The following is a 13,040-nucleotide window of genomic DNA, read 5'->3' as shown; positions in this document are numbered from 1 at the left end:
CCATTTGAAAGCTACATTCTTGTATTTTCTCCCCCTTAATTTTTTTACTTTTTGTTTTTTCAGATATAAGGAAGTATTTTTTTATGATATGAAATTTGTCCCATAATTTATATTCCTCTTAAATTTTCAGTTTATGATACTAAGTTACTTTTCTTAATTTTACTTTACTTTCTTCACCGTTTTGTTGTTTTCTCATTCATATTGTCACTGCCTCCAAAATATACCCATTGATATTTGTCAAACACGAGGAACAATTAAGGTTTGCCCTTTCTTTTTCCACAAGGAAATTCGTAAAGTTAATAGAACAGTAAGTTTAAAAGAGACTGTTCCTCCAATTAAATTGAGCGTCTCAAACTTAAAACTTTTTAATTCTTTTCGTATTTCAGACGTTAGCGCGTGAGTTGGTTTAGAAATTAGCCTTGAATTCATTTTATGTGTCATCATCTCATTTTATCGAATCTAATTGTTAAAGAACTTATGAAATCAAACTTATTCCAAGGAGTAGTAGCAAATATCTACCAAAATGGAAAACGCAAAACAGATATAAATATCTAATGGCTCTCATATTTTGGGAATAACTGATTAAATATAAAGACTATCTCATATTAAGAATGAAGTATATCTATGTACTTGAATGCAATAGATGTTAAAATTGTCAAAAGTCCCACATCGGTGGATGACAATTTTGAATGAGAATTTCACCCTATAAAAGGAGGCCTAATGTTTAGGATTTAGACACACCTCTCATTTGCCTTTTTTATCTTCTTAAGGCATTTGTATCTTCTCTCTTTAGTATTATTTCACTTGTAATTTTTGAGTGGAATAAAATATTGATTGTGTTCAAGGAAGTAGGCAAAATTGGCCGAACCTCGTAAATTCTGATGTTCTTTTATTGTATTATTTCACTTGTAATTTTTGAGTGGAATAAAATATTGATTGTGTTCAAGGAAGTAGGCAAAATTGGCCGAACCTCGTAAATTTTGATGTTCTTTTATTGTTGTCTTGTTTATTATTTATTGGTTGTCATAATTTTTGGTATAGTAGTTGTGACTCATTCACACTATATACATTTGGCTTCCGCAACAATAGGTATCAGAGCCAAGGTACTGTCTAAGTATGCTCTGTGGTTGCAGCATAGTCTGATCTTCCACATCAGAAAAGATCTTACTTCCTAACTGAGTCAAGGTTCTGTCTGAGTATGCTCTGTGGTTGCAGCTTAGTCTGATCTTCCACACCAGAAAGGAAATAATCTTGATTTGTGTCGTCAGCTACTAAATAATATTTGTGTCAAAATGGAAGACAATAAACAAGAAGAATCTACATCAAGTGTCAATAATACGTCATCGTTGGCATCTTCGCTTATGACAAGAATTGTGTCAAATGCGAAATTTGCGGTAGAAATTTTTGACGGGTCACGACATTTTGGGATGTGGCAAGGCGAGGTTCTAGATGTTCTTTTTCAACAAGGGCTAGATCTTGCCATTGAAGAAAAGAAGCCAGATGTTATTGGAGAAGAAGATTGGAAAATTATCAATCGTGTTGCTTGCGGTACCATTCGATCCTACCTTGCTAGAGAGCAGAAATATCCATACACAAAGGAAACTTCTGCAAGTAAATTATGGAAAGCACTGGAGGATAAATTTTTGAAGAAAAACAGTCAAAATAAATTGTACATGAAGAAGAGACTGTTTTGCTTCACCTATGTTCCTGGTACCACAATGAATGACCATATCACCAGTTTCAATAAGTTGGTCACAGATTTGCAAAATATGGATGCAACTTTTGATGATGGTGACTTGGCCTTGATGTTGTTGGGGTCACTTCCTAATGAGTACGAGCACCTTGAAACTACTCTACTCCATGAAAATGATGAAATTTCTCTCAGAGAAGTCTGCTCGGCTTTGTACAGCTATGAACAAAGAAAGGGAGAAAAACAGAAGGGCGGAGAAGGAGAAACACTAATTGTGAGGGTTCGTCCTCAAAATCAAACGAGGACTAAGAAGGGAAGATCCAACTCGAGATCTAGACCTAGCAAAAATGAATGTGCCTTTTGTCGAAAAAAGGGGCACTGGAAGAAAGACTGTCCGAAGTTGAAGAATAAGGCCAGACATAACAATGGAAAGGCCATTATGGATTCAAATGTAGCTGATTGTGATGATTCAGATTTCTCATTAGTTACAACAGAGTTATCAACATCATCAGACATATGGTTGATGGACTCGGCTTGTAGCTATCATATGTGTCCCAATAAGGACTGGTTCGTGAATTTTCAAGAAGGAGAATATGGAGTCATCCACACAGCGGATAACATCCCTCTTACCTCATATGGCATTGGTTCAATATGATTAAGAAGCCATGATGGAATGATCAGAACATTAACAGATGTTCGATATGTACCGGGTTTGAAGAAGAATCTCATCTCTGTGGGAGCCCTAGAATCAAAAGGGTTCAAAATCATTGCAGAAAATGGAGTGATGAGAATATGCTCCGGTGCACTAATGGAAATGAAGGTCAATCGGAAGAACAATAACATGTACCGCTATCATGGTAGTACAGTTATTGGGACAGCGACAGTGACATCCAGTGATGACAAAGAGGCAGAAGCAACTCCAGGCTATGGCACATGCGCTTGGGACATGCTGGAGGAAAATCCTTGAAAGCTCTATCTGATCAAGGATTGTTAAAAGGCGTAAAGACTTGTAACTTAGAGTTTTGCGAGCATTGTGTCAAAGGGAAACAGACAAGGGTTAAATTTGGTACAGCGATCCATAATACTAAAGGCATTTTGGATTATGTATACTCTGATGTTTGGGGTTCTTCCAAAACACCTTCATTGGGTGGGAAATACTATTTTGTAACCTTTGTTGATAATTTTTCCCGAAGAGTGGGTGTATACAATGAAGAGGAAAGATGAAGTGTTGGGAATTTTTCTCAAATGGAAGACGATGGTGGAGAATCAAACATGCAGGAGGATCAAGTGTATTCGCACAGACAATGGAGGTGAATACAAAAATGATCATTTCAATAAGGTCTGTGAAAATGATGGCATCGTCCGACACTTCACTGTCAGAAATACACCACAACAGAATGGAGTGGCAGAACGTATGAACCGGACTTTACTGGAGAAGGTACGGTGTATGTTGTCCAATGCTGGCTTGGGCAAAGAATTTTGGGCTGAGGCAATTACATATGCATGCCACCTCATTAATCGTCTACCATCTGCTGCTATTGATGGCAAGACACCATTTGAAAAATGGTATGGAAAACCTGCTGTAGATTATGACTCTTTGCACGTGTTTGGCTCAATTGCATACTATCATGTGAAAGAGTCAAAATTGGATCCGAGAGCAAAGAAGGCTATATTTATGGGGATTACTTCTGGAGTCAAAGGATACCGCTTATGGTGTCCAGAGACAAGGAATATTATATTCAGCAGAGATGTTACCTTTGATGAATCTGCCATAACAGATAAGGTGACAGTTGAAGATGTCAAACAAACTGGTGGTGCATCAAAGCAGGTGGAGTTTGAGGGAAAATTTATTTTTCCTACACAAGAAGCAGAGGAGGAAACTCATGAAGATTACCCTCTGGAAGAAGAGCCAGTAGAGAGGGAGATTCCAACTCAGGAACCTCGACAACAACTTGAATCAATAGTAACCAGCAGGCCAAAAAGGACAATAACGAAACTTGTTCATCTCATAGAGACGGTTGCTTGCGCAACCTCAATTGTAGCTGATGGTGTTCCTACCACTTATAAAGACGTAATCCAAAGTTCAGAAGAAGATAAGTGGAGGATTTCCATGAATGAAGAAATGCAGTCCCTTCATCAGAATCATACATGGAAATTGGCCAATCTCCCGAAGGGAAAGAAAACAATTGGGTGCAAATGGGTATTTGCAAAGAAAGAAGGATTTCCTAACCAAGAAGATGTTCGCTACAAAGCAAGATTGGTGGCCAAAGGATATGCTCAGAAGGAGGGAATTGATTACAATGAAGTATTTTCTCCAGTTGTAAAATATTCCTCCATTAGAATTATGTTGGCTTTGGTAGCACAGTTGGATTTGGAACTAGTTCAGATGGATGTAAAAACTGCATTTTTACATGGAAACTTGGAGGAGGAAATCTACATGAATCAGCCAGAAGGATTCAAAGTTGCTGGAAAAAAAATTATAGTATGCAAACTTGAAAAATTATTTTACAGATTGAAACAATCTTCTAGACAATGGTACAAGCGATTTGACAAGTTTATGTTGCGGCAAGGGTACAAGAGAAGCAAATACGATCATTGTGTGTATTTGTGCAAACTTAATGATGGTTCCTTTGTATATTTTCTCTTATATGTTGATGATATGTTGATAACTTCCAAGAATTCGGAAGAAATTGATAAGTTGGAGATTCAACTGAAGGAGGAGTTCGAGATGAAGGATCTGGGTGAGGCAAAGAAAATTCTTGGCATGGAGATAATAAGAGAAAGACGTTCAAAGAAACTCTGTTTATCTCAGAAAGAATATTTGAAGAGAGTACTAAAGCGTTTTGGCATAGATAAGAAGACTAAGCCAATTAGTACGCCACTTGCTCCCCATTTTAAGCTAAGTACTACTATGTCGCCAAAGGATGAAACTGAACAGGAGTATATGTCAAGGGTACCATACGCAAATGTTGTTGGTAGCTTGATGTATGCAATGGTTTGTACGAGACCTGACATTTCACAAGCCGTTGGAGTTATTAGCAGATATATGCATAATCCAGGAAAGGAGCATTGGCAAGCTGTGAAATGGATTCTACGGTATATTCATAGTACTGTAGATGTTGGGTTAGTTTTTGAGCAGGAAGGCAATCGGTCTGTAGTTGGATATTGTGACTCAGATTTTGCGGGTGATCTGGACAAACGAAGGTCAACTACTGGTTATGTGTTTACTTTTGCAAAGGCACCAGTTAGTTGGAAGTCTACTTTGCAGTCAACAGTTGCTTTGTCTACAACAGAGGCAGAGTACATGGCTATTACAGAGGCTGTGAAGGAGGCAATTTGGCTTCAGGGGTTGCTAAAGGAGCTTGGTATTGAACAAAAAAAATATTATAATTTTTTGTGATAGTTAGAGTGCTATTCAATTAGCGAAGAACCAAGTTTATCATGCAAGGACGAAGCACATTGATGTTCGGTATCATTTCGTACGAGAAATTATAGAAGAAGGTGGAGTCACGGTGAAGAAAATTCATACTACGGAGAACCCTGCTGATATGCTGACAAAAGTGGTGACTGCAGTCAAGTTTCAACATTGTTTAGATTTGATCAACATTGTTGAACACTAAAGATTGAAGATGAAGACACAACCAAAATTTGTTATTGAGAGAAAATTGAAGATGTGGAATTTTGCCAAAGGTGGAGATTTGTTGAAATTGTCAAAAGTCTCACATCGGTGGATGACAATTTTGAATGGGAATTTAATCCTATAAAAGAAGGCCTAATGTTTAGGATTTAGACACAACTCTCATTTGCCTTTTTTATCTTCTTAAGGCATTTGTATCTTCTCTCTTTAGTATTATTTCACTTGTAATTTTTGAGTGGAATAAAATATTGATTGTGTCCGAGGAAGTAGGCAAAATGGCCGAACCTCGTAAATTCTAGTGTTCTTTTATTGTTGTGTTATTGTCTTGTTTATTATTTAGTGATTGTCATAATTTTGGGTATAGTAATTGTGACTCATTCACACTATATACATTTGGCTTCTGCAACAACAATAGAGAAGTTCATTACTGAAAGCAATTTGAAGATAAGAGGACAGAAATAGTGATAATCATAAAGCTCACAATAAGCAATTATTCCAGCTTTCACATATTGGCCATGCTAAGCGCGGACCAAAACTCATCTAGCAAAATTAAATAAAAAATAAAAATAAACACAATTTCAGCATCAAGCCAGTACTTGTGGATTCAGGGGCGGCCTTTTACAACATAAGAGGGAGGGGCCTCGTTCCTAAAAAGTTTTTTCGATTGAAAGCTACGACATTCCACCAATCCGAAAAAGAAGTGACCTAACTAATGAATTGCCAAGTAAGTACGAAAATGAGCTTCTTCATCTTGTCCTTTTCATCAGTATCACATTTTTCCATAAGCACTACTTGATTTAGGAAATGGCGCCAGCACTTGTCCTGAGTAGTATCTGCACAACAATAGCCGTCCGTTCTGCGGAACAATATCTTGCAGAGTCCCTGTTCAAAAAAATTAGCAAATGATAAAAGGACTAAAATTAGACATCTCATAACATTTGTGTTGCCGTAAAAGTTTCTCATAAAGAACAAAATTTAAAAAGTTTAAAAATAAAATTGTTTTCAAATACAAAAATGTACGTTTCTTTTATAAATGGTCTAATAAGGAATTGAAATGAAAATAGATATGCTTCATTAGGGCATTACATATGCAAGAGCATTAAAACTAGTTGTCGGTAATGATAGAGTCAATGTCAATGGATGAGCCATCCAAAATAAGCTATCAATTATATATTTCATCATATTTTCATGATTTTCCTGTGGAAATTTGAGCTGCGTCAAGTCTAACTTCAAATGTTTGATATGATGTAGCGGCTGAGTTGCAGCTCGTTCATTTAGATTGCTCCATAGATCTCCATGTTTGCCCAAATCAGAAAAACTTGTCTTCCTCATTCATGCATTATAAAAATATGACTCATCAGTATATATAAATATATGATGAAAATAAAGAGGCGAAATAAAGCTGATTAATTAGAAGATTTAATAGGTGTTCACGTACCTCTTCACCAAATCTTAAGGCCAATGTAATACAGTTGCTAATTTTTTTAAGTTGACTTCTCAATCTGAGGAACTAAGCTCTATTGATCTTCTTTATTTGAGGAACCAATTCAATACAACTGGTCTCTAAAAGCTTTGAGGTATCACTTGGAGCTAAAGATAGTTTAAATGTCCTACCCGTATATTCGAAAGAACATAAATTGGGAGCCAAAACTACACTTTTTCTTGAATAAATATATAGCCGTGTGAACCATAACCTCAAGTTTGTGAGAGATGGACTTGAAATTTTGACAGGCTTCTTTGTCTCACAAGGACCAAGCAACAAAGTTTCAAGATGAGGAAAATCCGAACAGAATTTTTCATGGTCAAGACCAGTAGGAAATTTCAAACAATCCAAGTGAAATTCCTGCAACATTCTACAAGCACGAATATCCATTTTAACTGCAAATTTGCTAACACTCCGATCAACAAAATGAAAGACTTGTAAATTCGGGGCAATAACTTCAATGTTGATAATTCTATTATAAGTATGCAGCTTCTTCAAACGGTATAATTTAGGTAATACTATAAAGCTTATATCCTTGCATCCCTCCAAACTCAATTCTCTAATATTAGGGCATTTACTAATAAACTTGGATAGTGTTTCTCCAGATAACGCAACGCCATCCAATTTCAACTCTTGCCAAGAAACAAATTTTTCTTCACCATGGAAAATTATTTCATTAATGGTGCAATGAGTTAGATGAAGAACAGTAAGGTGTGTTGAATGAAAAATATAAGGCAATGAGTCGTACAAAGATCCAAATCTCAAATATACCTCATGAAAATTATTTTCGTCCATCAATGTCATTAGATCGTATATATTCTCATGATAACTAAAGTGAACGCGCAATACCCTTTTCTCAGCCTTGATTAGCTTACTTTTACAAGTCTCAAGAGAAGAACGGATCCAGTCCATGAACTGGTTATGTGCTTCTGCAAGGGAGAGGGCTGTACGAGTTTTTATGAAGAAAAGGGACTCTTCAAAGTCGAAAGCAAAGTATGAAAGTGTATTACTATGCCAATTCTTGGAAACAAGGCTGACATTAACTAGGTCTCGACATCTAAGGTAGGAAAATATCGAACGGAGAAGAGGATCCGGCAATCGCAACGTTGGATACTCGGAATAATTAGTAGGAGAAACTTTTGGCATTTTAACGATTTCTTCAACTATTTGAGACATGCGGCAAAGCTCATCAGCCATGGCGTGGGAACTGAACCATCAACAAAAAAACCCTAATCTAGGTTTTGGTTAATTCTGAAACTAAAAGTATGTAATTTTCACACGCAATATAAAAGGAAAGCCCTTGTCAAGATCGACATTGTACGGTGGTGATTTAATCATAAGTGACACAAAGGGGCTTCCTTCCTTCCTTTTCCTTTCTATATTCGAAGCTAACTTTCATGTTATGCCCAATTAATTATATGGGCTTTTGTAGTGCACCACAAGAAACTAAACAAGCAAATTTCTTGGCCCAAGAATACAAAATTTAAAGAGTTATTTATAAGAACTTTTAAAAATCACATTACATACAATTTATTACAATTTTTTAAGTTTTAAATTAAATTGAATACAACTTTTGATATCCTAAAATATCTCATTTTGGAACTTGAAAATAGGGATTATGCCAATCAAAACATAATCTCTTAAATTCTAAATAATCCCACATATTGTTAATCTTCCAATATTATATGTGTTTCCCCTCAAAATCGGATAACAATTAAATTTGTAAGTGGTTTTAAGGATACGCGGATTAACTTGATACAAAGCGATAAATTCAGTTACTATTGAATAAACATAGATAAAATAAATTCAAACCACACGAGTTGGATAGTTTCAGCCTTAGTGAAATAGCCACTCTCGAGCCGGGCTCACCACGACCGGTACAGATGAAAAAGAACAAGAGCTAAAGATAGAGAAAATAATAATATATTACTTTTAAGAGTGTGTTACAATACCGTTCATGAATTATCAGACCCCCTTTATATAGTATGGCAGTCCTACTTTAGGTACAACTCTATAAAAGGTAAAAAATCTTCCGATTCACTGATTGCCGGTTCCTTATCGATATGTGTCGAGATCCCCGCCGTAATATTCGGTCGGTCACGAATATTTTAGATTTTTGTTGGCTATGCTGGATTGTCTGATAATGTTCTTCGAAGTCGTTCGAGGCTAGGATCGATTCTGGGATCATGGCCTCGATATTCTCGAGGGCAGGCGTCATGCCCCCGGGTTCTGGCCCAGTGGGACTTTGGTTCGATTTCGGTCCCTTGCCGCCATGTCTCGAGCCTGGCCTATTTTGTCGTAGACCGGGATGTACCATGAGTTTGATTTCACCCGCATACAATATGTTTATAGTATATTTTATATACAATTATTATATGTAAAGAACTATATTATATATATTTTTTGTAAATATAATATATTAGTATACTCAATCAATTTCATATATTATACTAGTATGTTAATATTCCATTAATTAATTGTATATTAATTAGTACATACGTATACGGTGAATATATTAGAGATTTTAAAGAAAATTTAATTATTTGAAATTGTAGTCAATTTGCTTAGGATTAAATGTAGGGAATGTTAAGGATTCTATTAAATTTGCTAAAATTTTGGAATTCCTCCATCATTAAACAGAAGTCTCGGGTTCGAGCCCTGTATATATATGGAAAAAATCTTGTTCGGGTTCGAGCCCTGTATATGAAAAAAAAACTTTGTTAACTAGGGAGCGCTTCCTCTTTAAATGGGCCTTACGCAATGTGAATCTGGATATAGTCGAGTTTCAATGCGAGTACCGGACACAGGGTGAAAACCTCCCCAAAAAAGAGATCCTTTTAACTTTGAACATTCATTAATTATATAAAATAAAAATAACAATATTGTACAAAAATTAAATAAATAACTAGTTACACATGATGAAATATACTATCTATAAAGTTGTAGTTATATAAACTTCCCAAAGTTTTATGCATTAGTGGTGAAAGAAAATTACACCATCATGTCATTTAAAAAGTAATGGGTCTATTTATTTATGAATTTACATTACATGCGTTGAAAATGTAATAAGTTGTTTATACCATATCAATACGATTTAACCTAATATGACAAATTACTTATCATTTATAAAATATTATCGGTCAATGTTATTAAGTAAAGTTATCCGTAATTGCTTTTTAAATGACCTGATTGTATAAACTTGTCAAAATATACCGGTATATTTTATTTAAAAAATCTTTACATTTTTTTAGTATATAGGAGTATAACTTAAATTATTTTTCCTTTATAAAGAAGTGGACATTCACGATATCACTTTGGCCGACCAAAAATATTCAGCACAATACTTTGCAAAACTTAACTAGTCATAGAGAGTGTTTGGCTAAGCTTATAAGCTGGTCAAACTAACTTATAAGCACATTTTGGCTTATCTACGCGTTTGGTAAACACTCAAAGTGCTTATAAGCCAAGTGCTTATAAGCTAAAATCAGCCATAAGTTATAAGCCGGTCACCCCCAACTTATGATTTTTTAACTTATAAGCACTTTTAGTTTGACCAACACTTTTACTAGTTTATCCTTAATAATATTTTCTAATTCACAAAATACTTTTCCCAAAATAAATTTCTTAACTTTCTCTTCATTCCATATTCGTTATTAATTCTTTTCTTTACAAAGAAATTTTTAATTTATAATCTTTTGAAAAAGATTCAAGGGTATTTTAGTCATTTTAACAAAAAATAGCTTATCAGTATTTTGTAATCAAACACATCAACTGCTTATTATCAGTTTCAGCACTTCTATCCAAACACGTAAATACTTATTTTAAAAATCAGTTTCAGCATTAAAATTTTTTTTTAGCACTACAAGCTTATCAGCTATTTACAATCAGCTAATCCAAACGGGCTCATACTATTGTAAATATACATGCTAATTTCAACTAGCTCGAGATTCTCGTATTGATGCTCTCATAATTAGTTGCAGCTATCACATAAGACTAGAGAAATGGTGATGTTATATAAAAATTCCAATCCAAGCAAAATAATTATCCGAAACATCAAAGTGGCAATAGTTCCAAGAGTCGATGGTAATCTGTTAAAAAACCTAACTAGTGTCGCCCTTGCATCACACTACATAACCTAATTTTAAAACAAATGGTAATCTTCAGGATTTATAAACTAAATAAAAATAGTTCCGAAGAATGAAACCAGAAACACCATAACATAACTTGGAGAAGCAACAACGTTAGACAACTGAGTTGCACCACTTTTAGTAGGTGATGATGTTCCACCAGTAGTCTGATTAGAAACCTGAGGTGGGGTTTCTGGTTTTTCTAATACTTTGACAATCATTTTCATACCCTTGTCGCAGTGTCCTGATACCCCGCTGATGAAGTAGAACAAGCCGGGTCGGTCCAGTTTGTAGATGGATGTTCCATTGTTGGAGAAGAAAATTGGATGTGCCGACTTGCAATTCTCGTACTCTGCTTCAGTCACCACCAACACCGAGTCCTTCTTGTACTCAAACCCTACTCATAGAAACCCACAATAGTGTTGGATAATAAATGTGACATATTGATTTAATTTATATATATTCACAGTGTAAATATATTGAAAGGACTGTGTCGGTGCATCCACTATAAAAATTTCCTTTAAAATAAATTATATGAACTTTGAAATTATTTTAACAAATATAGTTTGTACGGTGTAACATTGTACAATCAAGTTGATCAGCGGACTAGGAGTCAAATGACACCGCTTCATATTGATATGAGAATCTATCTTCGCTAGTACTTACTAAATCTGGAACCTAGTCTCATTCAAACAAAAAAAAAATAGATCGATAATGGAATCTATCAAAAAACTGCGACTATTGACAGCAGAATGTTGGTACAGGCAGTACGAAAATTTCAAAATATATTTATAACTCTGAAACTATTTCCACAACAAAAAAAAAAAAAAAAAGGGTACGATTGTCACTGTATCTACTAAGTAAAAATGTTGGATGTCTCTTTTTTGGGTAAGCATATTAAAGTTTAATAATAGTGGTAAGATGAAGATGTACTTACTTAAGGTGTCATTAACCTTGAACCTATTCATCGCAGCCCACTCGTTGTATACTTGATCATCTTTTGCTTGAGGTACAACCCATCCTTTGTCACCACCAACAGTGAATTCAGTAGAAAGAGCAGTGAAGAAATGAAGTGAAAAGACGAAGACCAAGTAGAGAAAACCTTTAGAGGAAGTCATGATTTTTTTTGGACTAGAAAGAAGGGAGCCCTTAGTTGTATGCTTTGTTGTGAGTTGTGAAATGATTTGCTAAGAAAGAAAGATAACAATAGTGATATGATTGATTGTTTAAAAAGGAAAAGTTGTTTCGAAGTTGGTTAAGTTTTTGAGTTTGTGGGGGAGTGATCTTAGCAAATAGTTGTGGAGAATTTTGAGGTGCATGTATTGTGGCATCAGTTGAGGAGTAGTTCTTCGTTTGACTCGGTATTACTGTTTTTCAAACTTAAATCCAAGGTGGTGAAAATATTTTTTTCGCGTGATCATTATCTAGCTAGGTTATCTATATTTATCTATATCTATATTTATATTTATCTTTCTATATTTATTATAAAAGTACGAATAATTTATGTTAAATGTTAAACGACTAAAATAGCTTTGAAATATTGATTGACTTTTATAACCTTAATTATTTGTATAATTTAATGATATAATTATAAATTACCTGAGGCTAATTTTTATTTTCATTTAAACTACGCATACATCAATGCTACATAGCCGACTTTGGGTCAAATTCTTTTTCTCTGCGGCATACTTCTTCTTGCTATCCTACTTTTTGTTGGACAATATATGGCCTATTTAGTTTCTCCTCACCGCCAACTTTTTTTTGCAAGCCTTTTCCTTTTTTGACAATAATATTTTTTCTTATTTAATCTTCTCCCACATAATTCAACTTAATTGCACGAATGCATGTAGGAAAAGAATAAGTCAGTTGTTTATATAAAAGATGTCATTGTTCCATATTATTCATTACTCTCTAAAAGTTAGTGTAGAACGAAGTAATTTTTTCCAAAGGTATGATTAGTTCTCTCTATTGTTCTCGTTTTTCGTAATTGAGTAAGTTCAATGCTTAATATTTTGGTGTATGACGAAGCAATTTTCTATTATTAGTTCTCTCTATTATTTCCGTTTTTCGTAATTGAGTAAGTTCTTGTTTTTCGTAATTGAG

General features: G+C 34.7%; 2 protein-coding genes across 2 annotated transcripts; both read right to left on the bottom strand.

The window, feature by feature from the left end:
• Nucleotides 1-6,032: 6,032 nt before the first annotated feature.
• LOC138908594 (F-box/LRR-repeat protein At3g03360-like) lies at nt 6,033-8,007 on the bottom strand. Its single transcript, XM_070199272.1, has 2 exons — nt 7,057-8,007; nt 6,033-6,209 (listed from the first exon to the last, which is right to left on the bottom strand). The coding sequence occupies exons 1-2, from the start codon at nt 8,005-8,007 to the stop codon at nt 6,033-6,035; spliced, it is 1,128 nt and encodes a 375-aa protein (XP_070055373.1).
• A 2,897-nt stretch (nt 8,008-10,904) lies between these two features.
• On the bottom strand, nt 10,905-12,169 carry LOC104086123 (early nodulin-like protein 5). Its single transcript, XM_009590309.4, has 2 exons — nt 11,875-12,169; nt 10,905-11,334 (listed from the first exon to the last, which is right to left on the bottom strand). Exons 1-2 carry the CDS (start codon nt 12,053-12,055, stop codon nt 10,985-10,987), a joined length of 531 nt encoding a protein of 176 aa, XP_009588604.1. The 5' UTR covers nt 12,056-12,169; the 3' UTR covers nt 10,905-10,984.
• Between the last annotated feature and the right edge of the window lie 871 nt (nt 12,170-13,040).

This window comes from Nicotiana tomentosiformis, chromosome 3, assembly GCF_000390325.3.
Source record: "Nicotiana tomentosiformis chromosome 3, ASM39032v3, whole genome shotgun sequence".
Lineage (NCBI taxonomy): Eukaryota > Viridiplantae > Streptophyta > Magnoliopsida > Solanales > Solanaceae > Nicotiana > Nicotiana tomentosiformis.
This window is presented reverse-complemented; position numbering and strand designations above follow the sequence as displayed.

Coding starts and splice junctions, on each gene's coding strand:
- LOC138908594 (XM_070199272.1), bottom strand. CDS start 8,007: ATGGCTGATGAGCTTTGCCGCATGTCTCAAATAGTTGAAGAAATCGTT. Junction 6,210..7,056: donor CTTGTGAGACAAAGAAGCCT/GTCAAAATTTCA, acceptor TTTTTTGAACAG/GGACTCTGCAAGATATTGTT.
- LOC104086123 (XM_009590309.4), bottom strand. CDS start 12,055: ATGACTTCCTCTAAAGGTTTTCTCTACTTGGTCTTCGTCTTTTCACTT. Junction 11,335..11,874: donor CAAGGTTAATGACACCTTAA/GTAAGTACATCT, acceptor TTCTATGAGTAG/GGTTTGAGTACAAGAAGGAC.